This window comes from Pithys albifrons, chromosome 16, assembly GCF_047495875.1.
Source record: "Pithys albifrons albifrons isolate INPA30051 chromosome 16, PitAlb_v1, whole genome shotgun sequence".
Lineage (NCBI taxonomy): Eukaryota > Metazoa > Chordata > Aves > Passeriformes > Thamnophilidae > Pithys > Pithys albifrons.
In genome coordinates this window covers 15,872,802-15,898,023 of record NC_092473.1, presented here as the reverse complement: position 1 = coordinate 15,898,023, position 25,222 = coordinate 15,872,802, and the positions used below count along the sequence as shown (strand labels likewise).

The 25,222-nt window shown below is 53.0% G+C and overlaps 2 protein-coding genes across 2 annotated transcripts; one reads left to right on the top strand and one right to left on the bottom strand.

Annotated features, from left to right (window-relative positions):
* Window positions 1-10,433: 10,433 nt before the first annotated feature.
* NOXO1 (NADPH oxidase organizer 1) lies at window positions 10,434-15,909 on the top strand. Its single transcript, XM_071571196.1, has 8 exons — window positions 10,434-10,821; window positions 11,239-11,319; window positions 11,437-11,500; window positions 11,955-12,135; window positions 12,345-12,526; window positions 12,732-12,845; window positions 13,313-13,430; window positions 13,681-15,909. Exons 1-8 carry the CDS (start codon window positions 10,756-10,758, stop codon window positions 14,318-14,320), a joined length of 1,446 nt encoding a protein of 481 aa, XP_071427297.1. The 5' UTR covers window positions 10,434-10,755; the 3' UTR covers window positions 14,321-15,909.
* TBL3 (transducin beta like 3) lies at window positions 15,811-25,196 on the bottom strand. Its single transcript, XM_071571195.1, has 22 exons — window positions 25,127-25,196; window positions 24,918-24,969; window positions 24,747-24,842; window positions 24,578-24,625; window positions 23,631-23,772; window positions 23,022-23,106; window positions 22,242-22,409; window positions 21,817-21,892; window positions 21,570-21,666; window positions 20,976-21,172; window positions 20,544-20,685; window positions 20,154-20,212; window positions 19,548-19,651; window positions 19,175-19,325; window positions 18,821-19,051; window positions 18,668-18,738; window positions 18,122-18,278; window positions 17,758-17,816; window positions 17,401-17,504; window positions 17,107-17,178; window positions 16,539-16,697; window positions 15,811-16,026 (listed from the first exon to the last, which is right to left on the bottom strand). Exons 1-22 carry the CDS (start codon window positions 25,165-25,167, stop codon window positions 15,914-15,916), a joined length of 2,424 nt encoding a protein of 807 aa, XP_071427296.1. The 5' UTR covers window positions 25,168-25,196; the 3' UTR covers window positions 15,811-15,913.
* Window positions 25,197-25,222: the final 26 nt, after the last annotated feature.

Genomic DNA, 25,222 nt, shown 5'->3' with positions numbered 1-25,222 from the left:
AAGGCTGAGGGGGGATCCCATCAATCCACACAAATATCCCCAAGGGGTGTCAGGGAACAGTGCCAGACTCTGCTCAGTGGTGTCCAGGGACAGGACAAGGAGTGATGGCCATGAACTAAAACACAACGAGTTCCATCTCAAGGTGGGGAAGAGCTTCTTTCCATGGAGGGTGGCAGAGCTCTGGAACAGCTGCCCAGGGAGGGCATGGAGTGTCCCTCTCTGGAGACATTCCAGCCCCACCTGGACATGTCCCTGTGTCACCTGCTCCAGGTGGCCCTGCCTGGCAGGGGGTTGGAGTGGATAGGGAGGTCTCTTCTGGGATTCTGTGCTGTGCACACACTGTGGCAGAGCTCTCTGGCACGCCAGCAGCTCCTCAGTGTTACCTCAGCACAGTCACACAGTCAACAGTGGGATTTAATGGGCAAACAGGTGGATAACTGGACTCCCTGTGGGAACACACCCCTATGAAACCCTGCATGTTTTTAACAGCTGTCACATGCTCGTAAATCTGTGTTGTGGAAAGGTTTTCCTCTTTCCTCGAGGGTTGGCACGTGTCACCCCAGGACAGGCACATCACCCTGAGCCCTTCCTGTGGCTGGGAGGGGCTGGGCTGCTCAGGGAGAAGGGGAGCCCAGGCCTGGCCCCAGTGCATGGTCTGGAGGGGACATTTGGCAGATTTCCTTTTATTCCCAGAGAGCCACAGGCTCCCTTGAGGATGATGACCCAGCTCCTGGGAGATGGGCCAGCACCCATCAATATCCAGAGCTGGGTCTCAACACCCATCAGTATCCAGAACTGGAACTCAACACCCATCAATATCCAGAACTGGAACTCAACACCCATCAATATCCAGAACTGGAACTCAACACCCATCAATATCCAGAACTGGGTCTCAACACCCATCAATATCCAGAACTGGAACTCAACACCCATCAATATCCAGAACTGGGTCTCAACACCCATCAATATCCAGAACTGGAACTCAACACCCATCAGTATCCAGAACTGGAACTCAACACCCATCAGTATCCAGAACTGGGTCTCAACACCCATCAATATCCAGAACTGGGTCTCTCCACATGGAAAGGTTATTTAGCTGTGGCTACATTAACAGCACTTCTTTTTGTTTTGTCCTGTAGTCTGGCAGATGTGACCCCCTGCAGCACATCCTGCATCCACAGTGGCCTCAGGGAGTTCTTGGTGGAGGTCAGGGAATGGAAACTTGGAGAGCAGCACAGACTTCCTCTCTCCCTTCTTTTTGGCTTGATTCCATCCAGCCATCAGAGGTTTGGGGGCCACAGGGTAAGTCTCCCATTGTGGGCAACGTGCTCCAGAATGTGAATTTTGTATCCACTTCCACTTTGCTTCTCTTCATGGCCTGCAGGGCAAGTTGAAAATGTGATTATTTTATTTAAAGCAAACAAAGGCATGTCCAGGATGAAGGTGGACCAAAATATCATCTTGTAGATAAATTTTAATAAGTATGTATAGATGATATATTTAATACAGTGTAGTGTAAGTGTTTAGCAGGCAGTGCATCATTGCAGAGAAATCCCTCAAAGACATGTCTTCAATAAGATTTTTGGTGTGTTTCTCATGGAACTGGCTGAGCTGTTTCCTGCTCTGTGGAGCACTGAGCTGATGGTCTGGATCTCCATCCCATTTACCAGCACTCCTTTTTCAAATTTATTTGCAGTTTTAAGAGAATATTTCTTTGCTGATGTTCATGAGGGAGGGAGAATCCACGTGAGCAGCTGATAGGAATTACTGGAATGGCTTTGTCTCAAGTTCTGTACAACAATAAATCTAAATTTCACACATGAAAGAAAGATCAGGTAGGGATATCTGTTATATATCTGTTTTCTTTACCCACCAATAAATGTTTTAAATGATGCTATGGACCTAATTCTTTTTTTTAAATCAGGAAACAGAGAGAGACTCAGGAAATTTCATATAGAGCTTTATTGTTTGATCTTCAAGCAATTAAATAGTTGCAGAAATGTTTCCAAGTCACAGCAGTCTCCTGGTTTGGCTGTTCATAGACTTTGCTTCCTCATCAGTGATTTAATTTATGGAGTTAGTTAAAATATAAGCATTTTTATTGGAAAGGAAAAAGCTCATAACCTGGAGAGAAGCTGTTGGTTACAGAGACCCCTGACAGTGTTGCTCTCCTCGTCCCTTTCCTGGTCAGCTGTAGGAACAGAGCTGGGTCTTTAGGGAAAGGTGCTCCCAATTTTCTCTGTTTGTCCTCAGGGCCAGCATCATCTTGGATTTCAAAGGCCAAAAAGGAGGGATGCTCAGATTCAAATCAGAGCAAGGAAATTCACTTTACTGTCTCTAATTGAATGCAAGCACAGAGCTAAATGAATTCCACCCAAAGGAAGGAATGTGGAGCAGAGCAGAGGAGGGCTATGGCAACATTCCTTCCTGCTCCCCTCCCCTGGACAGCCCCAACCCACCTGAGCCTCTGCTTCCAGCACTGATTTGGGAGCTGGAATGTGGCAGGGCCTGTTATCAAACAAACTCCTGACACTGATGGGTTATTGGGAAGAAATCCTTCCCTGTGAGGGTGGGCAGGCCCTGGCACAGGTGCCCAGAGCAGCTGTGGCTGCCCCAGCCCTGGGAGTGTCCCAGGCCAGGCTGGACAGGGCTTGGAGCACCCTGGGCTGGTGGGAGGTGTCCCTGCCCATGGCAGGGGTGGCACTGAGTGGGCTTTGAGGTCCTTTCCAATGCAAACCATTTGGTGATTCCATGATCCTTTCTAAGAGCAGCTGCTTCCCAGCAGGGAGCAGAGGCTCCATCCTGCTCTGCCAGACAAGGATTCCATGGAATGTGGCCCAGGACCTTCTGAGAGTGGCTCCTCACAGGGCTCCCAACAAAGCACCCGTGTCTCAGTCACTGACATCTGTGGGACTGGGCCCTGGAGGTTCCTGGGCATGGGCCTCCTCCTGAGAGCTGCTTAATCCCTGCCTGGAATGGGGTAACAAGGGGGCCATGGCAGGAATACCAGGAAGCACCAGTGAAACCTGTGCTGGAGAAAACCAAAGGGTGTGTTTGCCTTTCTCAGAGGAAGAGCCGTTTGATCTTCTGCTCTTATCTTTGCACTTGCTAAAGAAGAACTTGGGAACAGGCAGCTGACAGGGGGGTTTGGGGAAGGAAGAAGAAATGGGGCTGGACACTCTCCCCGGCCTCCTGAGCTCTGCAAAATCCATGGCACAGGGATCCCCACAGTGGGTTCCAGCAAGGCAAAGGCTGCAGCTTAAATACAGCCCCTGAGCAAGGCAGGGTGACCTCAAAGAGGGTGGCTCCAAGGAGAGGAGACACAGGGAGGGGTGATCCCAAGGATGGGTGATCCCAAGGATGGGTGATCCCAAGGACAGGTGATCCCAAGGACGGGTGATCCCAAGGACAGGTGATCCCAAGGAGGGGTGATCCCAAGGAGGGGTGATCCCAAGGATGGGTGATCCCAAGGAGAGGTGATCCCAAGGATGGATAACCCCAAGGACAGGTGATCCCAAGGACGGGTGATCCCAAGGAGGGGTGATCCCAAGGACAGGTGATCCCAAGGATGGGTGATCCCAAGGAGGGGTGATCCCAAGAAGGGGTGATCCCAAGAAGCCTTCACAGAGCTCCTTTCCCAGCAGTGTGGCCCCAGGATGCTCATTTATGGATGGGGACAAGGAATAATATTCTCAGAGCCTTCCTCATTTGGGAAGCTAAACACCACTGAGTGTTCAGTAATTTATTTAAAGTTTTAAATAAAGGCACTGACACAGGTTGCCCAGTTCCATCCAGGTTCTGGGTAGTCCATCCCTGGAATTTATCCTGTACCTCTCAGGATTCTCACCAAGTTTTTGTGATGGTTTTTAGGGCGTTGCAGCTGAATGTAACTGTTTTCCTCCCCAGGGGAACACACCATCAGGAAGCTGACTTGTATTTACACGCAGAGATTTGAGCCTGAATTTGAACAAGTGACAGGCCAGTACCAGGAATTAGTCATGAATTGTCTGAGAAATTACAGCCAACTAGGAAACAGCAGCAGAAAAAATGACGTATGTTTCCAGGTAAGTGATTCATGTGGATCAGTTCTGCTTGTGTACAACAAATACATCACCTGCAGAATTTCTCAAAAGCTTGGATTTATCTCCCAGTTACCAGGAAGGAGCCTCACTGTTGGTGGGTGGGAGATTGGTCTCTGTTCAGATCCATCCAGCACTACTGAAGTGTGTTCAGAACAGTCTGAGGTGTAAGACTGAGCATGGAGTAAACCAAGGCCCTCATCTATACCCAGGGATGCAGTTCTGTGTTTTAAAATTTGTATCATTTTTGGATCCTCTTGCTGATTAAAATGAGAACCAAGGAGTATGTACATATTGGCAATGGCAGGGATAGGGAGAAAACCAGATTATTTCTGTGGGTTGGTCCTGCCAGTCCTGCCTGTGTCATTCTCCTGCCTTCTCCTCCTTCCCAGGCTCCCTCTGAGCATCCCTGGAATCAGTTAATGCATTCTGAGCCCAGAACAGCAAACTTGGGAGTTTTCCTTTTGTGCTCTTGAAAAATGAAGCAAAAACCCTCCAGTGGCAGCAGAACCCTTTGCTTTAGGGAGAAGATACAATTTTAAAATGTTGTAGTTGTTTCCCATATGGATTTTGAGGGTCCTTCCTTATCTTACTCCTGTTTGTGCCTCCTGAAAATTAATGACCTTGTTTTGAGAGCTGAGCTTTTAAAATCTCCTGTTCCATCCAGGACAGGTGCACCTGGTGCTTTCCTTTTCCTCATCTCCCTGATTTGGGCTGATTCCTTTCTTCAGAAGTAAATCTAAGCAATTGTACAGGAAGTCTCAGACAGTGGAAGAGACTTTTCTCACATAGTAGGTACTGTGAGAATGTGTTGATTTATTAAGAATTAATCATTAATGAAATGAGTTCTCCTTCCACATTACTCTTCTCCCTGCCAAACTTGTGAGTGAAGATCAAATATTGCTTAAATATTTCCCCTCTGAGGTGGGCAAGGAACACACAGGTCTTGCTTTTGCCCTGAAGTGCAGTGACCTTCCCACTGGAGCCACTGCTGGTGGAATCCCCAGGAGAGACAAGGCCCTTTGCTCTGCTCACTGTGGTGTGGGCAGTGAGGAAAGGGGAGGAGTGGGATGAGCACTTCTCTGACTAATCTGGAAGGAACACAACGATCTTGTCTCTCATCTCTTTACTATATTTAGCATGAAGTAAGAACAGATTTTGCCCAAGAGAAAACAGTATTTCTCCACATTGCCTGGTACTTGCTGTGCTTGCCATTGGCTGTACTGGTGGTGCTGGGATTTTCCCCTGCTGGGTTTGGGAACATGCAGGGCAGGCTGTGCAGGGCAGAGTCTCAAAGCTTGCAAACCCAGCCCTGCTTTCCTTTTCCCTTCACACCCCATACCTGTGCCCCAGCACGTTCACACACTGTGCTGGCCCCAGACCACACACTCATCAAACACCCTGTTAATTGTAGAAAGTGATGCAATGAAGGGAAACTTTCTCTTCCAGTGGTTTAAGTTACATTCTCACCCTTTCTGGAAGATTCCCTCTTGAATCACACTTTTGTCCTCTGCATAACCCTCAGGAAAACACAACACTTTCACACAAAGGAGTTATGAAATTATTGCAGCAAGTGCTTGGTGAACAGGCCCTGTCTGACATGCCCTGGCAGTGAGCAACCCTCCCACAGCAGGCAGTGCTCCCCTGGGCTGGGCAGCTGCATCCCATGGGTTTCCATGGAAAATGAGCCCCCTGGTGCCAGGTTGCAGGGAGTTTGATGTGATGCTGGGATTTTATATCAGCTGTCAGTGATGCAGAGCAGGGATGGACCCCCATGTCCTGAGTCCTGGTGGGCAATACCCAGGGATGCCCCAGGTAGGATCCATCCCAGGGTACTGCAGGTTAAAGGGAGTGGGCAGAGCAAAGCAGAGACAGGCTTGGAACAGAGAGGAGAACAAAAGTGTCCAAAGAAACATCCCCTCTCCATGTGCTGGCTCCTCATGGAAAGAGCAGGATAAGGGTTTGTAGAAAGTGAGCACTGTCATAGAATCACAGGATCTCTGAGGATTGCTGAACTGGATCCCACTGGCCATGGAAAAATGCTTTAGAGTCTGCAGCAGCTGCTGAAATTAGGATGAAATAAAGTATTTTCTTCTACAAAATCTCTCATCCCAGTCTGTGTGAAAGTTCAACAGCTTCCTTTGTTCATGAGGTGAAGGAGATTTTGTCAACTCCAGTGTCTGGGGTTTCATTACTCTTTTTAAATAAGGGTCTGTTTCTCTATTTATTAAAAGTCTAAATCCTTTTTGTACTCTTAAAATCAGCTTTTAGCAGCTGGGGTTTTCATTAAAGGTGCTGATAGGTCATGTGTCATCACAGGTCACCTTCAAGAACAGTAAAGGGCAGCTTTTGATCCTGAGAGTGAGGGAGGGAAGGATGGAGCTTTTCTACAGACCTCGTTCCAGGCAAGGGCCCCCCTTGGCTGTGCCTTTTCTTATCTCTTCCTTGCAGCCAGAGTGTCCCAGGGGTGGTTTGAGAACTTTCCCTCTCTTTGCCTTTCCTGTCCTGGGCATAGAAGGAGAAATCCCAGATGCAGAGTCCCACACACTGTCAGCCTTGAGGATACAGGTCCCTCACCAGCCCAGACAGGATTTCTTTATGTCCTCAGGGATGTTTGTAAACAGCTCCTTCTCTTTCCATGTATGTGCATTTGGGATGAGGCTGTTGCTTGTTAGACTTGGAAAATGGCTGTGGAGGAGCTGCTGAGGAGCTGCCCTTGGTTACCCTGAACATCTGTGCACTCAGACTCTGCTCTGGCTCCTGCTGGGTGCAGTGAGGGATTGGTCCAGGCCCTTGTCCCACCTGTGCTGCTGCTCTCTCATTAGACCCACTGCATTAAGCCATTCCTGATGAAAATATGGCAATGAAAAGGAAACCAGCCCCTCAGTGTTTCTTTGTCACGCAAGGGAAGCTGCTCTTGTAAGGGAGCAGCAGAGGGGACAGCCCAGTGACCGTGGGTGTCCCTGAAGTGCCTGGATGAGCTGCCTTGTGTTCCAGCTGTGGCTCTCTGGGGCAGGGCCTCTGCTGTGACTCCCCGTGACAGTCCCTGAGTCACCTCCCGTGACACAAACACGTTTCTACACCCAAAGCAGTTTATGGCCATGGTGATGCTCCTCGAGAGGCAGGAGGCACAGCCCCACCCTGGAGCTGTCTGGGGGCAGGATGAAAAATTGTGGGAGTTATGGAGGAAAACTTGTGTTTCCTCCATCTTGGCAAAGCCAGGTGGTGCACTCCTACACGTTACCTGTTAATTTATGATCTGTTTGGTACCTTGTAAAACATCTAAAGAAATAAGTAACTGTTGCCCTCAAAGCTGTGTAAATAAATATTGAAGATGAAATGGCAGCAACCAGGAATATTTGTGAAGTGTCACTTTTTCTGGGCAGAGCACTCCTACCCTTCTGTTAATAATTACCCATAAGGAGGTTCTGTTTTATGGCAGGATAATTTGGAAGTAGCAGAAGTCACAATGTAAACTTAATAATGTCTAAACCCAATATTTTGTCTTGTTTTTTAATGTGTGAGTTCAAATGTATCCTGCAGAGAAGTGGAATTAATGGCCTCTTCTAATTGGTTGTCCTTCCTTCCCAACAGGAATGGCCCTGGCATGGCTGGGTGTCGTGGGGGACATGTTGAGGAGCTCCTGGGCTCATCCAGAGGGTAATGTGGCCATCCCTGCCCTGGGTTTCCTGGGCAGTGTCACTGCAGACTCACCTGACGTGCCTCAGTAGGTCAGTCTCAAACACTCAGTGTCGTGACATCAGCCTTGACAAGGACAGGGCGCTGATGCTGCTGTGACAGCTGCAGAGCCCTGGGGTGACACTGGTGGTGTCCCTGGGCAGTGCCAGGCTGTTCTCCTCCCTCCCCACACCTCTGCTCTGCTGTGCAGTGACTTTCATTTCCACAGAATGTTTTCTCAGTAACTCATTACTGAGTTTTGAGCAGTTTTGCTCCTTCTTCCCCTTCTCTGAGACCTGTCACCAGAGATCTCCCCAGGAACCCAATCTGCCCCATATATCTGCTCTGCAAACTGCAGGGCTGGCTCTCCAGCCTCGGGTGACTTGCAAACCTCTGTGTAGCTTCACCTTCCTGTTAGAACATTCCATTGTATTTTCCACACCCCACTTTCTGCTTGGATTCCCTGAGAATGGTGCAGTACAGCAAAGCCTTTGCCCAAGGCTGTTTCCTACTCTGATTTTCAGGACATCCACATCCAGTGCAGAGCAGCATGATCTCTGAACCTCCCTGGCCATCTCCTCTTCCTGTGGCTTCTCTAAGGATTCCTTGCCTTTGGCTTTTCCCAGTCTGGGTAAATACATTTAAGCCTTTACACTCTTGGAATATGTTGTGGTTTGTGTCTGCTCTGAGACAGGAAACCAATCCAAGGTCCTTTGTTGAGTGTCTTGGTCCCAGATATTTTCAAGAGCCATTTCCCAGAGCCATGTGAAGGTGAGCTTGGCCCTGGCTTGGCTGCCAAGGAGAAGCCTGGGATTGTGGGTTTGATGACAGGAGCTGACAAAGGGGTTTGCCACACTGGAGATCAGAACCTTCAAAATAAGCTCAATGGATGAAGTGAGTTCCTCTCTCTCTGTAAAATCCTTACCCTTGAGCTGGGCACATTTACCAGCACATGTTCTTGCTGGACCCTTTGTGAACAGAGGGATGGAGGGTCCAATTCCAGGGCTGGGGAGATCAGGGAGCTGCTTCCCATCACCTTCCCACAGGGCAGTTCTTGTGCAGCTCCCTGAGCCAGGAAGTGCCCTGGAAGTGCCACTGAAGGGGTTTTCCCATCCAAATACACACAGAACTGAAGTTCTCTCTGGGTGACTTTCCCTTTGTAATGGAGAACAGATGTCCAGCAGCAACAGATCCAGTCAGAACAAACCTGCTCCCTTTGCCCCCCAGAACTGCCATCCTGCTGGGTGGGAGCAGCCTCAAGTGCTCAGGGAACACAAACCAAGGCCCTCCTCACTGTTTTGTCTGGATATCCAGAAGGAATCTGGCCTGGCTCCCTATTCCAGTTCTGTGAGGGTTTTTTGCTAGATGAAAAATTATCCACAACTGTTACTGAGGGTTTGAGACACCAGGTGGAACTGAGGAATGAAAGGGAAGGCAGGGCTGACCCTCTCAATTTGGGCTCCAATAATGATAATTACAAGGATAATGGTTCAATTTAGGCTTTATCAAAGAAGAGGGGGAGGGAGGACAGAGAAGGCTGTTTAATCACAGGGTGCCCATCAGCCAAGTCATACCCTGAGGCATACACAGGTTCAGGGAGAGGACAGGCTGTCCAGGGCTGGAATTACCTGTCCTACTGTGCCTCCAGGCAGTGGAGCTGGTCCTTGGGAAGAGCTGAGAGGGGATGGACACCTGGCTGGATGCAGGACAGTGCACAGGGTGCTCAGAGCTGTCTCCATCCCATATTTACACCTGAGGAGTTTTGGGACTCTACGTTACACCCTGGGGATGTGTTTGCTCATGTACTTACAGGGCAAGGGGCAATGGCTTCAAACTGTCAGAGGGTAAGTTTAGAACAGATATTGGGAAGGAATTCTTCCCTGTGAGGGTGGGCAGGCCCTGGCACAGGTTGCCCAGAGAAGCTGTGGCTGCCCCATCCCTGGGACTGTCCAAGGCCAGGCTGGATGGGACTTGGAGCAACCTGGGCTGGTGGGAGGTGTCCCTGCCCATGGCAGGGGATGACACTGGATGGGCTTTAAGGTCCCTTCCAACCCAAACCAGTCCAGGATTCTATGATAACATTGTCATTAGCATCTCCCATAATTTCTGAGAGTGTGCAAATATTGATAAAGCTGCCAGAAATCCATTTAAAGTATCTCAGCAGGTGGCACAAAACAGGAAAGAAAAAATACCTGTAACAACTGTTACACTTACCAAGTAGGGCCTGATTTGTGCCTTACAACAAATCCACGTTGTGAATCAGTCTTTGGGACAGGTGTGAGCTCATCCCAAGCTGCAGGTAACTGTCTGTGCAATAAAACCATAAAAACTCTGTGTGTATCCCTGGAAATTCCTGGGGGCAGGAGCTGCTGCCCCAGTGACCTCCTGCACACCCAGGGCCAGGCTCACTTCCCAGCACTGTGGAGTGGGAATGTGATAAAACAACCTGGTTGTCTTCCCCAGCTCCCTGACCTCTGTCCCTGCTACTGCAGCTGGGAATGTTTGCATGGTAAAAGCAGGAGGAAAGGTAAAAGGTAAAAGGCAGCTGGGAGATGGGAGTTTCAAACTACGGAATTTCTGCGGGGCGGAGAAGGAAGTGTGGTAACCTGTGCCCTGCCTCCTGCTCCAGGGTATTTAACCTGGGCAGCCCTGGCTGGAGCCACAGCTCTGCTCACCCAGCACAGGACACAGCCCTGCAGGACACAGCCCTGCAGGACATATCCCTGCAGCTCACAGCCCTCCAGGACACAGCCCTGCAGGACACAGCCCTGCAGGACATATCCCTGCAGCTCACAGCCCTCCAGGACACAGCCCTGCAGGACATATCCCTGCAGCTCACAGCCCTCCAGGACACAGCCCTGCAGGACATATCCCTGCAGCTCACAGCCCTCCAGGACATAGCCCTCCAGGACACAGCCCTGCAGGACATATCCCTGCAGCTCACAGCCCTCCAGGACATCCCTGCAGCTCCCTGTGAGGGAGGAGCAGTGTGGGGAAGATGAGCTGCAGCAGGTTCCCTGTGGATGTGAAGGCTGTGGGCTTCATGCAATGCAGAAAGCAGAAGGTACATTAATTTTAGTGGTGGTGGTTGTTTCTCCTTAAATAAATTAGGAAAGTAGAGGGGTTTGGATTTATTCTTCCAGGGGTATGTTTGCTCATTCCCTGCAGCGTTAGGATTAGAACCTTGGGATCTGTGACAAAGGGAATTTTTAATGGGCTTAATATCACAAGAAAATGATTATCTTGGATTTTGCTCTTTCTGTCACAGTGCCATAAAATTATCCTGATTTCAGGAATGATCATCCATTTGGAACCCTGAAATTAAGGAAAGATGTAGGGTTAATGTTTAATTTTTTTATGTGATACTCTTAGCCTGAGGCCAGAACTAAACCACAGCTCCTGGCAAATGCCAATTGCCTGAAAGCATCTCAAATGGAGCACTGGAATTAAATTGCATTTCTTTTACCTTTTCTTTTCCCAGAACTACATGATGTTTGTGTCTTGGTCAGATCAGAACAACATTCTCATCTACCGAACGTTTGAAGATTTTAAGAAATTTCATGTAAGTGAATTTTCCCTTCCTGAAGTGTCAGGATTCCTGTCCTGGGGTGAGGGAAGGAGCCCAGCTGTGTGTCAGGGCCATGAGGAATCACTGCTCTCTCCTTCCCTTTGCTTTTAGAAAGAGCTGAAGAGAAAATTCCCCATGGAGAGTGGCTCACTCAGGAGTCTGCCCAGGTTTAAAGGTGAGAACCAACCTGTGATGGACCAACAAACACGAGAGCAGTCAGGGCTGGGCACAACAGGTCTCTGTCTGACCTTCCTCTGCAACAGGCCAAGAGCTCTCTCCCACTCCTGGCACAGCACCACTGGGTTACATCAGTGTGCTTGGGTCTAGCACAGACTTAAAATAACCCAGAAAGGCTTTTTTAACTCATAATTGTGCTTGGGAAATTAATATCACAGTTTAAATATTGGCCCAGAGCTTCTTGAAACACAGGAAAAAACATACATTTTGGATGTTAGAAAATTGTATCAGGAGCTGTTAAAAAGGACAAGGAGGCAGGGACAGTGACTTTGTACGGTTTGGGGGTGGGCAGGAAGGGTGGGAGGTGATCACACCCCATTTTCAGGAAAAAGATGCTGCTCCCAAGGCATCCAGATCCACTGTTGTCTTACAGTGCCCTTGTTATTTTAAAGGTGTAACAATGCAGCACAGGAGGGGTGGGAAGCTGAACAGGTGCCTGGAGATCCTGAAACTGCTGGAAACCTACTCCCAGGAGCTGCTGAAAATGGATGCAAAAATCTCCCAGAGTGAAGATGTGATTGAGTTTTTCAAGGCACAGACCCAAGACCTCGATCCCTCCTTCCCTGAAAACAGGTGTGAAACCTGAGCTGTGGTTTTGGTTTGTTCATGAAACAGAAGTGTTGTGAAATATGGGTAGAAGAGAAACACCAGGGCAGCAATCTGGGTTTAGGCTGTCTCTGATGCCTAAAGCTTTTCTTAACCACTGCATAAATGTTTTTACCAAAATTAATACTAAACTCAACCTTCCACGTGAGTTTTTGATGTGAAACTTTACTTTCCAGTGTTGTGATCATGCCATCAGAATTCAGAAGGGAAAAGAAGCACCAGCCCATCTCCATCACCCTTCCCCAGGCATCCCAGAGCTACTGCTGCCTCGAGAGCTTTGAAACCAAAGACACCAAGAACAAGCCTTTCACAGTGGCTCAGAAGGAGATTGTTGAAGTGTTAATCAAGGACATGACTGGTATGTTTGAGGGGATTCTTCAGTGTCAGGGGTGGAGGGGCAGGTGGATTCATAGCTTGGCAAATGCCAAGGTAGCATCAGGGCTGCAGGTGTTTGTACTTGTGTGCTCACCTGGGGGGCAGGAATGTCCCTGCTCTCCTGCACTTGTCCAGGGACATCTCTCAACTTGCAGGCTGTTAAAAACTGGGTATTTTGCTCTTTGTAGGGTGGTGGCTGGTGGAAAATGCAGACAAGCAGATTGCCTGGTTCCCAGCCTCGTACCTGGAAGAGCTTGACGTCCATGAGGACATCCAGAACACCTTTAGCTCAAATGAAGAGGGTAAGTCTGCTCCTGGCTCTCTGGGGCACCATGTTCTTCCTTCAAAAAATGAGTTCTGCAAAACCCCAGCACTTTAACCACTGTTTGGAGTCCCCACCTGGATCTCTGGAGCTCTGACTCTTCTGGTCAGCTTTGCTGTGGAGAATGGTTTGGGCTGGAAGGGACATTTCGAGGTCCTCCAGTGCCACCCCTGCCATGGGCAGGGACACCTCCCACCAGCCCAGGTTGCTCCTGGCCTTGGACACTTGCAGGGATGGGGCAGCCACAGGTCCTTTGGGTAACCTGTGCCAGGGCCTGCCCACCCTTGTTTTAAAAAAATGTTCCTTGTATCCAGCCTAAATCAATCATGACTGGGGTCCATGAGCAAACCAGTCCCTGTCAGGGACACCTGCCCCGCAGCTGAGCTGGTCTGTCAGGATGGGGCATTTTGTGCATAGGACAAGTCCAACCTGCCCCTGCTCCCACAGGCAGCCTGTACTTCGTGGTACAAGCCTACGAGGCTCAGAAGGCAGATGAGCTCTCTCTGCACTGTGGGGTGGTCGTGGAGGTGCTCAGGAGATCCGACAACGGCTGGTGGCTCATCCGGTAAGGAGGCTGTTCCAAAGTCCTGCTTCCCGAGGGAGCTGATGTCCTGCTGCAGTGCTGCTTGCCTGCTCCTCTCCATGTGGGGTGCACAGGAGTCCCTCTGGGCTGAATGTCCTTGGCTAGGGATGGTTTCCCAGTCCTCACACCCTGTGCACACCACGGGACTGGGCCCTCCCCTGCTCTGCTCCCGCCCCTTGGTCCAAGCTGGCTGAAGGGCTCCTCTCAGTGTTCCCTCCATCCCTGCCCTCAGGTACAACGGGAGCACAGGCTACATGCCCTCCATGTGCCTCCGGCCCTACAAGAACCCTCACCACAAGCTGCAGACCATCATCAGCTGCGGGCTCAACGTCTCCACCCCGAACCTCTGCTCCTCCCTGTCGGCCCCCCATTCCCGGGGAGAGGCCGTGGCACAGCCCAGGGTGCAGCCTGGCTCTCCCTGTGGCCCAACTGAGGAGGATGGGAGCTCTCAGAGAAACAGGTCCAGGTCTCTGCCCAGGGCCAGCTCCACCTCGGACCTGGAGTCAGAGAGCTCCTCCCTGAGCTCGGGGAGCAGCAGCGAGCAGGACGCTCGGCTGAGCTGGAAGCCCAGCTTGTCTCGCTCTCTGCCCGAAGTGGAGCAGGCCCAGAGCTCCCCTGCCCTGGCCATGCACAGCACCAAGTCCCCACGGCTCACCCCCAGGGACAGGAACGACTCTGGCTTTGTGGAGTCATCTGCAGCCGATCTGAGCTCGTCCCTCCCCGACCCCGACCTGGCCACGTGTGTCCCCAAGGTGCCAGCGCGGCCCTCGCCCCACGAGATCCTGCAGCGCTGCAGCACCGTCACCAGGCGTGCCCTGAGGCAGCACAACCCCCGGCCAGGCCTGCAGGCAGCGCTGCCCAGCCTGCATTAGTGTCCTGGGCTGGGACAGGGGACACGGGACAGCCTGGGCAGGGGACAGGGGACAGCCTGGCACCGCTGCCCAGCCTGCATTAGTGTCCTGGGCTGGGACAGGGGACACGGGACAGCCTGGGCAGGGGACAGGGGACAGCCTGGCAGCGCTGCCCAGCCTGCACCAGTGTCCTGGGCTGGGACAGGGGACAGCCTGGGCAGGGGACAGGGGACAGCCTGGCACCGCTGCCCAGCCTGCATTAGTGTCCTGGGCTGGGCACAGGGGACATGGGACAGCCTGGGCAGGGGACAGCCTGGCACCGCTGCCCAGCCTGCACCAGTGTCCTGGGCAGGGGACAGCCTGGCACCACTGCCCAGCCGGCATTAGTGTCCTGGGCTGGGCACAGGGGACACGGGACAGCCTGGGCAGGGCACAGGGGAGAGCCTGGCATCGCTGCCCAGCCTGCACCAGTGTCCTGGGCAGGGCACAGGGGACAGCCCAGGCAGAGCCAGACACACCTTGCCAGGGCCCCATCAGGCCTGGGACTGTCACTTCCCAAGGACACCGTTAGATCCCGAGGAACACACACAGACATCCCCTCCTTGGGCAGCACCCACTCCTGCTGCAGCTTCACAGGGAGACTGGAAGCCAGGAAAGGAGTTACTGGGAAAGGATTTAGGGGTTTGAATCCTCAGGGGAGTCAGGGCAGCTGCAGATCCAGCAGCTCCTACGTTGGAGGTCACTTGAATTTGGTTAGTTCTCCCTCAGGCAGGTGTTTATCCTGCCACGTAGGACGTGAACATTTCAGTCATTGTTGCACTATTTCCCACACAGCTTGTGTCCCACCTGGGGACAGGGACAGAGGTCACTTCTATGGACAAAACATTCCCCCTCCAAGTGGGTTGGGTAGTTAGATTGGAGTTAGAAAAGCAGTTATAGGAAAATTAAGACTTTTCTATACATTGCTGGCTTTGATTGTAGTTATTCTCTCAGATATCTGTTAACATTTTTTAGAAACAACTTCTGATGTGTTTGTGTAGTTTTGAGTTTTATACATTTTTATCTCTAAAATAAAATATACATAAACATCTCTGAAGTCTATTTGCATTTTATATTTTAAAAATTTGCTACCTGGGGAACTCAAAATGTCCTTCTCTTTCTCCCAGGTGCTAAATTTGGGGTGGGCACAGGTGAGACCTGCCTTGGTCCCTGCATTTTGCTCAAGCAAAGAAAATATTTAGTGGCACAACAGTGATCAATACACAGTGCCCAGCTGGGCTTGGGGACAAGGTATGACATTGCCAGGAGTGTCTCCCAGCTCCAAAAAACCTTTAAATCCCAGTAAAGCCCAATTGCTTGTCAGGATCCTGCCTTTCCTCCAAATTGAATGCTGTTCCAGTGTCTGGGCCTGAAAATTCAGGGTGTGAAAATACCAAGGGAAACCAGAGCCTGGCCAAAGACATGACCCTTTCCTCTCATTCAGGCCCACAGAGACTGGATGCTGGACTTGGTTTAGAAATTAACATTTAAAGTTTTATTATAAAATACAGGAACTAAAAATCCAGCTGCCATCCTGGTGGGAAGGAGCTCAGGCTCCCCTTTGGAAAGAGGGGGTCACAGGGTGCTGCTGTCCTGCGGGGCCGTGTCCCCCAACCTCATGTTCTGCCACAGGAAGTCGATGAACATGGAGGCCTGGAGCAGTCTGCCCAGCCTCTGGAAGTGCCGCTCTGCAGGGGGGAACCATCAGGGCAATCCCCCCGGAATGGGCTGCAAACAGCTCCCCTCTGTACCCCCAGGGAAACTGTGAAGCCAGGCTGGGAGAGCTGGGGGGTTCACCTGGAGAAGGGAAGGCTCCAGGAGACCTGAGAGCACCTCCCGGGGTCTAAAAGGGCTCCAGGAGAGCTGGAGAGGGACTTGGGACAAGGGATGGAGGGACAGGACACAGGGAGTGGCTTCCCAGTACCAGAGGGCAGGGATAGATGGGATACTGGGATGGAATTGCTGGCTGTGAAGGTGGGCAGGCCCTGGCACAGGTGCCCAGAGAAGCTGTGGCTGCCCCATCCCTGGGAGTGTCCAAGGCCAGGCTGGACAGGGCTTGGAGCAGCCTGGGCTGGTGGGAGGTGTCCCTGACTGTTGCAAGGGGTGGATTAACTGAGTTTTAAGGTCCTTTCCAAGCCACCCATTCCAGGACTCTGTGCCCAGGGCACAGCAGGACCCCCCAGGACCCAAAGTGACTCACCCGTGTAGGGCAGCAGGGACTCCACGGCAGATTTGATGCCCGAGAACTGCAGGAGGGTGTCAGGGGCCTCGTGCCTCAGCAGGGTCTCCATCACTGCCTGGGCCTCGTGGCAGTTCCTGGAGTTGGTGTTCCAGGTCACCAGGAATGCCAGCACTGCCTCTGTGGGGGAAGGACAGCATGGCCTGGGGCTCACAGAGAGGTTCAGCTCCCACACACGGGGACTGATGAGCCCAGAGGGGCAAAATAATTATACACAGAACTGTGTCTTGAGCTTTCACATCCCACATGTGTGGGATAAGGCCCAATGTCCCATAGTTGGGGACATCCTAAACAAGGGAGAGGAAAGGCCAGGCAGAGCCACATGCACGAGCTCAGAGCAGCTCTGGTGGGCACCACAAGCAGGGCTGGTGGAAATGTCCCTGCCCATGGCAGAGGGTGGAATGAAGTGACCTTTAAGGTCCTTCCAACCCAGACCATTGCATGGTTCCATTTTATTGTTCTAATTTCAGTTCAGAAAACAAGCCCCCAGCCTGGAAGCCTTCAGGACTTAAATCATGTTGCAACAAACCTTTCTGATCCTTCCGGAGCCGAACAATGTTCTCTTCCAAGTGTTTTCTCCCCTCAGGTTCCTTAAGGATGGCTGCAGAGAGAGAAAGGAGGAGTCCAGGAAGGAGCCCAGCCCACAGCTGAGAGCCCACTGCTTGTCTGGGCTGATCTCACTGAGGAAGAACAGAGGGGTAAGAGAAAGGGAAATCTGAGGCTTTCAGAGTTATCATCAGACTTTGTAGCTTTTGACAGCCTGGAGGGTGTTCTGGAAAGCAGAGAGGGAGGAAAATGCCTGCAGAGCACAACATGGACTCACCCTTGACCACTGTCAACACGGTGTGTGGCCGGTCCAGGGAAATGGCCAAGCCCAGGGCTTTGAGGTACCTCTTCTCATGGAGCAGGTTAGAAAGCTCTTGCTCCCTGGAAAACAAATCAGGGTGGAGAGTGAGACCATTGTTTGAGTGGTGGAAGGAAACTCTATACAAAAAGCAGCAGATTTTTCAATAACAGCGTGCAGGGGCTTAATGCCAACAGGTCACTGGTGCTTGGCAATAAATGCCTCAGTGCCCTCACTGGCATATTGGGATTAAATGGAGCTGGATGGCTCCAGGTGTGGACAGTTCCACTGGACAGTTTGCCTTTCCCAGCTCTTTATTTCACAAGACCAACTCACTTCATGATCTGCTCCTCCTGTTTAGCCTGGGCTTCTTTCTCCTCAATTTCAGTGACATCCTATAAAAAACCAGGATAATATCAAATCTTGCTTTAATACAGATGGATTTTTACTGAGCCATCAAGTGATCAGGAGAGAAGCTGAAGTGTTAAACCCTGCAGCTCCCAACTTCCCTCCACACCACCAGTGCCTGAGGCTGCTGGGGAACAGCCTGGCCAAAAAATAACCCCAAACCCCAAGAAAAGCTTTACTGACCCATTTCCAAACTGCAGAAAATGAGGAGAGCACATGAGGAACAAGCTCCCAGACTCTCCATTTATCTCAATTATTAACCCAGAGAGGACTCAGGACCCCCGTGCTGTACCTGCCACAGTGTGATGCAGGAGTCACTGGAGGCTGTCACCACCATGTCATCTTGTTTGTTGGAGTGAAGACCCCAGATTTTATCTTCATGACCATCTAATGTTTTCACACACTCATTTGTTTTAATTGTCCAGAGCTTTAGGAGACCATCAGACCCACTTTTGGAAAAGAAACACAACAAAAAAGTCACTGGATAGATCCATTCTTGCTCTGCCCCATCTCAAATATCAGATAAACTTGTCCCAATCTGATGCCTTCCCAACAGGAGTAGAATGAAGCACAATGTGGAGGGCAAGATGCACCCTCAGCTCTGCCTTTTGTGTTTGTCACCAACCCAGCAATGTCACAGCAGATAAACAGAATCCATGGAATAACTGGAGGATTAGTTTAGCCCCTGTAGAAAGCTTGGCCTAAACATGCATCTTCCTATCAGTCTTTCCAAGGACTCCCTGGACAGGAGACCCTTCCCTCTTGCTGCTCATCAACCAAGAGATTCTCTTCTGATCCATTCTGGCACCTCCCCAGACTGGCACAGGCACCAACCAACCTGCTGAGCAGCTGGGCCCCCCTGCTCACAAAGATGATCTTCAGGACTGAGGCATCGTGGCCCTCGAAGGTCTGAAAAGCAGAAAGGAAGGCCAGTTTTGAGAGATCCTTAAAGAACCCCAAGGCTTTGCCAGGGGCAGGGGGTTCTCCCCACCTTGAGGCAGCTGAAGTCCCGAAGGCCCCAGAGCTTCAGGGTGCCATCTGCAGAGGAGGTGGCCAGGACCTGGTCCACGGGGGAGAACTGGACGCACCAGATGCCGCGCCGGTGCCCCGAGAACACGCCCAGCAGGGAGCAGTCGGAGCAGCTCCACAGCTTGGCCAGCCTGTCCTGAGAGCCCGTGGCCAGCAGCTTGTCATTGGGGGACACTGCCACGCTGTTGATGTCCTGGGGGCACAGGAGGAGCATGGGGAACTTCCAGCCCTTACTCTGGCTGGGGCACAGCAGGGGGAAACACAGGAGAGGGACTGAAGTGCTAAAAGCACGTTCTGAGCTCAGGGAGAGCTTTACCTTGTTGTGGCCCCTCTCAGTCACTCTGGCATGGAGAGTTTCTGGACTGGAGATGGAGGCAGCTTTTGCTTTGGAAGTGAGGGACTCTGGGATATCCCAGATTTTGATGGTGCAGTCCTGGCTGCTGGTTACTACGAAGCTTTCCTTCATTCTGGGAGGAATAAAAACATCAAGGAGGCAAAGGAAGAAAAGGCCTTCTCCTGCCTGACTGGGATCTCCACACACTCAGCCACTGCTGGGAGGGCAAACAGTGTCCTTTCAGACTCTCTTTCATCTCACTCAGGCAGCAGCCACCAGAACATTCACCCCGAGGAGCAGCAAAGCAGCCACAGTTTGTGGCCACAGAGGGACACCCCGAGCCAATCTGTGTTACCTGGAGCAGGCGATGGCACCCACACCATGGGCATGGCCCAGCCCTTGGGCCACACAGACCACCCTGCCAGCCTTGCCCATCCTCCAGACACGGATGCTCCTGTCCTGTGGGGGGACAGCACAGAAACAGCTTGATTTCCTGACATGAGATCAGTTCCCTGAGCTTCCACCACATCCCCAGCCTGACTGGGGGTGAATTCTCCAGCTTGAACCTTTGCCTGCCTTTGTCAGAACAGGTGAGGACACACAGCTAACCATGACAAACCTCCAGGCTGGGGCTCCAGTGTGGAGGTTGTTCTGGGTGTATCAGGTTCATTTCTGGGTGTATCAGGGCTGTTGGCACCTTTTCTTCCAATACAGAAGGTCCCATCAGTCCCACACAAGCAATTTCTCTGATCTCTAATGTCAGATGCTTGGAGAAGGAAACTTCTCTTCAGGCTCATAAAATACAAATGATTTCCCCAGGTGAGAAACTTGTATTTGTGGGATACAGCAGACAGGAATTGTGTGAATAGAAAGCCCTTTCTGGAGTGCTAAAAATAGTACAATTTTGCCTATAAAGATCACTAAAGTGAAGAGTTTCAGTAAATGAGGAACAGTGACATACCTTGGCACAAGTGACAAACATCAGGCCTTTCCTGAAGACATCCAAAGCCATAATTGTTTCTAAAAAGAAGGAGAAAAACCAGGTGGATGCACAGAAATACTGACATGGGACAAGAGAAATGCAGAACTCATGAGCCCAATGTCCTGACTGGGGACTGTCTGGGACACTGGGACACATGTCCACCCTTTCCATGGAGCAAGTGTCACTCACACACCTTTAGCACATTAAACTGGTGTCACTGCCAGTGACAGGGACAACTGGATATATCCTTTCTCCACACAAACCTGCTCCAGGGGGAACTCCAGCACTCCAGTCCCTACAGGAGCTCCAGGAGAAGCTGGAAAAGGGAATCCCTGCCCCTCTCCCAGCCAGGGCAGGGCTGTCACCCACCTGTGTGGCCGTACAGGATCTGGCAGTGGGACGTTGCCAACTCAAACACTTTCAGCTGGGGGCTGTTGGTGGCCACAACAATGTGAGAGTCACCAGGGCCCAGGAACTTCACATCCAGAACCTCCTCGTTGTACCCAGCGAGCTGCAATGGGAACAGTCCAACAGGGAACAGCTGGTTGGGGAAGGGAAGGGCTGGGCAGCTCTGCCCACGGGGCTGCAGTACTGGGATGTTTCACTTCAGGCTGGGTGTGAACACAGGAGCTGGAGCACAGCAGGGAGGTCTGGCTGGGCCTGGGCTGCCCTCTGGCTCCTGTGTGAGTCTCTGTGCAACACACCCAAACAGCCCCCCAGGGAACACCAAGGGACAGCTCCAGGAGAGGCTGGAGCCAAGGGCTGTGCTCAGGGAAGGCCGGGGCAGCCCTGGGGCATCACCTGCTTGCGCAGCCGCAGGCTCTGGAGCTCGTAGAACACCACGTTGTGCTCGCGGGACACGGTGACGACCTCCCCGCGCGCGGGCACCGCCAGGCACTGGCACAGGCTGCGCTCGCTCGGCTCCTCCTGCGGCACGAAGGGCACGGGCTGGCTGTACACACAGCCCGCTGTGCCCGCCTCCCACACCTGCAGCACACCTGCAAAACCACGGCACGGTCACCTCACAGCCAGCCCCACACAGGGGTGGCCCAGGGAATGCCACCAGACCCTGGCAGTGCCTGCCCAGAGCAGCCCTGAGGCAGCACTGGGCACACACCCAGCTGCAGTGGTGTGAGAAGCCACAGTGTTCTGCTTCAGCCCAAATCAAACTTCACTGCAGTTTGAAAGTATGTTTATATATATTCACACATTTGAAAATATACTTGTAGATATACAAATGTATTTGAGCATTAAATGTATCAGAGCATGTCTGACCCGCCCTGCCCACCCAGGGAACAGGCTCTGCTCTCCAGCCCAAGGCTTCTGCCATGCACAGAACACACCCCCAGGACAGCAGCAATCCCAGCCCCCAGAGGTGGCAGTGCCACTCCTCACCTTTGCTGCCAGCTGTGACAAAGTGCAGCCCTTGTTTCTTCACACCCAGCTGGGAGAAATCCCCCTTGTCAGGCAACAACACGACGGCTTCCACGGTCTGCAAGAGGCAGAGAGTCACCAGAGCTGCCCAAAATCCTCTGGGAAGGCAGAAACCTGATTTCATAACACACAGAATGGGAGAGGCACCACAGGACCACAGCCTGGAAACTGCAAAGGGCCTCAAGGGGATAAATGAGGCCCAGCTCACCTCGTAGACGGGGATGGTGCGTTTGCTCTCCCTGCTCTCCAGGTCCCACACCATGCAGATTTTATCACGGCCAGAGCTGCAAAGGGAAAGATGTTTCAGTGCTAAATTCATTCAGCTCAGGCTCTGAGTGCAAATCTGGCACTGTGAGTTCAACACTTCTGTGGAGAGGGCCTGGGAAAGAGCACCAGCATTCCCTGTGCCAGCACACAGGCCAGGCTGGATGGGACTGGGAGCACCCTGGGCTGGTGGGAGGTGTCCCTGCCCATGGCAGGGGGTGGCACTGGGTGGGCTTTAAGGTCCCTTCCAACCCAAACCAGTCCAGGATTCCATTCCTATTCTAGAGGTGCCAAGAGCTTCCCCTCACAGCAGAACTTGGCCGGACCCTCTGGAATCACCCAGTCCTGGCACAGATCACCAGGTGGTACCTCAGGAGGGTGTTTCCATCAGCAAATGCCAGTGAGGTGACAGCACTGAAGTGCCCGTCCAGCACAGCCACACATTTGCTGGAATTCAGGTCCCAGATGCGGATTTTGTAGTCCATGGAGGAGGAGAAGAGCTGCAGGCGGGAGATGTCCGGGTGGAACTCGACCAGGCTGGGCAGGAGAGGAACAGGACAGGGATAAAGCACCTGCAGTGCTGCCCAACAAATACACATCCTACACAGCTCAACAGGCCAGGCTGGATGGGCCTTGGAGCACCCTGGGCTGGTGGGAGGTGTCCCTGCCCAGGGCAAGGGTGGCACTGGATGAGTTTTAAGGTCCCTTCCCACCCAAACCATTCCAGGATTCTGTGAGAGCTCAACTGACACAGATTTAACAGACTTGCTTTGCAGGATCTCATTCCTATGTCAGCCCCAGAGAACTTTACTATTTATCTTTGGAAGTGTTTCCATGCTCTTGGAGTCAGCAAGGACAGGGATGCCATTTGGATCCCAACAAATCTGAGGACATGGTTCGTGGTGAACATGGTGATGGTTGGACCAGATCTCAAAGGTCTTTTTCAAACTTAACAATTCTGTGATTCTACAAAAACTCTTCACCAAACTGGGCTGCAGACAGTCTCCAGCTCTCCCTGCTCTCCAAAACCAGGAAGAAGAGCCCAGAACTTGCTTGGAATGGGCCTTTACATTCCATTAACTCAAGACATTCCAGGTCAGTCCCAGGATCCCTTGAATGCAGGGACTGACAGACACAATTCATCCTTACTGTACCACTCCAGAAGATCCTTTCAGGTTGTGTGTGCAGTAGTGTTTGATCATATCCCAGACCTTGATGGTGCTGTCACAGCCACCTGGGAAAGGAGGGACATGGGGAATGAGCTGTGGAGCAGAGAGATGCAGGAGGTCCAACACATCTGCAAAACTGCAGGGGTTGCAAAGGCAAGAGAAAGGCAAATGAACCCAATAAGAACCACCCACAGCAAGAGAAGCCCATGGAGCACCTCCCACTCAGTCAGACTGGGGTACAGGCAGGTTACAGGTCAAGCCTGAGCTCCTCCAGCTCCAAACATGAAACTTGTTTGTGTTTTAGTTCATGGCCATCACTCCTTGTCCTGTCCCTGGGCACCTCTGAGCAGAGTCTGGCACCGTCCCCTGACACCCCTTGGGGACATTTGTGTGGATTGATGGGATCCCCCCTCAGCCTTCTCCTCTCCAGACTAACCAGGCCCAGCTCCTGCAGTCTCTGCTCATCAAGGAGATGCTCCAGACCCTTCACAGCCTTTGTGGCCTCCCCTGGACCCTCCAGCAGCTCCTGGTCCAGCCCAGGGGGTTGTTCAGGAGCTGAAGGGCCCCTTTCCCCTGGCAGTGCCCGTACCTGTGGCCAGCAGGGTGGCCGTGGGGTCGCAGGCCATGGTGGCCACGGGCGCGGCGTGCAGGGCCCTCCAGGCGCGGGCACAGCGCGGCTCCCGCCAGTGCCAAAGCCGCAGCAGCAGCGCCCGCGAGGCGGCCACCAGCACCTGGGGGCACAGGGACAGTCGGGCAGGGCTGGGGTCCAGCAGGCACAGGGACAGACAGACAGACAGGGCTGGGGTCCAGCAGGGCACAGGGACAGACAGGGCTGGGGTCCAGCAGGGCACAGGGACAGTCGGGCAGGGCTGGGGTCCAGCAGGGCACAGGGACAGACAGACAGACAGGGCTGGGGTCCAGCAGGGCACAGGGACAGACAGGGCTGGGGTCCAGCAGGGCACAGGGACAGTCAGGCAGGGCTGGGGTCCAGCAGGGCACAGGGACAGACAGACAGACAGGGCTGGGGTCCAGCAGGGCACAGGGACAGACAGACAGACAGGGCTGGGGTCCAGCAGGGCACAGGGACAGACAGACAGACAGGGCTGGGGTCCAGCAGGGCACAGGGACAGTCGGGCAGGGCTGGGGTCCAGCAGGGCACAGGGACAGACAGACAGGGCTGGGGTCCAGCAGGGCACAGGGACAGACAGGGCTGGGGTCCAGCAGGGCACAGGGACAGACAGACAGGGCTGGGGCAACATCAGGGCATAGGGACAGTCAGGGATTGGGACTGGAATTCCATCAGGGCACAGGGACACAGCCAGGGCTGGGAAGAAGACTCGGAATCTCCAGAGGCAGAGAGATCATGGAACAGTCATGGGATCTCCTGGAAGGGACCCCCGAGGATCATCCAGTCCAACCCCTGCCCCACACAAGGCTCCCCCAACACCCCCCCACGTTCCTGGGGCGCTGTCCAAAGGCTGCCCCGGTGCCCCCTCGGGCAGCCCAGCCCAGCCCAGCCCTCTGGCACAAACCCACCTCGTCATCGGGGCTGAGCACGAAGGCAGTGACATCCTCCTCCTCCTCCTGGCAAAGGAAACCCCACAGTCAGCCCGCCCACGGGGGGCCCTCGGAGCTCCCCTGCGGCACCGAGCACAGCCCGGGGACAGCCCCGAAGCGGCCGTGCCCCCCTCGCGGTGCCCCTCACCGGCTGCAGGCTGTGCAGCACCGCTCCCGTGCCCACGTCCACCACGTTCACTTTGTTCCCGCAGGGGCACAGCATGAACTGCCCATCGCGGCTTATCTGCACGAAAGGGAAGCAGGACGGTCACGGGGGCGGCAGGAGCGGCTCCCCCTCGCCCTCCGGGCCCGGCATTACCTGGATGCGCCCTCCCTTGTAGAACGGGTCGATCTTCCGCGACACGGCGTAGCTGGAAGGGAAAGACGCGGGCGGAGCGGCCGCGTTAAACAGGGAGGGCGGCCGGGGAAGCTCCGGCCGCGCAGCCCCAGAGCAGTGCCGCGGTCCCTGAGCCGCCTCTGCACCCCCTTCATCCCCTCCGTGCCCACCCGGCCCATCCCGGCCCTCACTTGCTCTTGAAGCGCACGGGCCCCGCGTCCGTGTCCGCCATGGCCGCGCCCCACGTGCTTCCGGTTGCTCCGCGCCAGTCGCTTCCGGCGTGCGCA

Bases quoted from the DNA above. Each gene is read 5' to 3' on its own strand.
- TBL3 (XM_071571195.1), bottom strand. From the start codon at position 25,167: ATGGCGGACACGGACGCGGGGCCCGTGCGCTTCAAGAGCAA. The intron at 19,052-19,174 runs GTAAAGCTCTCC...CTGTGCCCCCAG, and splicing joins CTGAGAGGGGCCACAACAAG to GACATCAACAGCGTGGCAGT. The intron at 17,505-17,757 runs GTGAGTTGGTCT...TTTGTTTTCCAG, and splicing joins CAGGAGGAGCAGATCATGAA to GGAGCAAGAGCTTTCTAACC.
- NOXO1 (XM_071571196.1), top strand. From the start codon at position 10,756: ATGAGCTGCAGCAGGTTCCCTGTGGATGTGAAGGCTGTGGGCTTCATG. The intron at 10,822-11,238 runs GTACATTAATTT...TTCTTTTCCCAG, and splicing joins TGCAATGCAGAAAGCAGAAG to AACTACATGATGTTTGTGTC. The intron at 11,501-11,954 runs GTGAGAACCAAC...GTTATTTTAAAG, and splicing joins GAGTCTGCCCAGGTTTAAAG to GTGTAACAATGCAGCACAGG.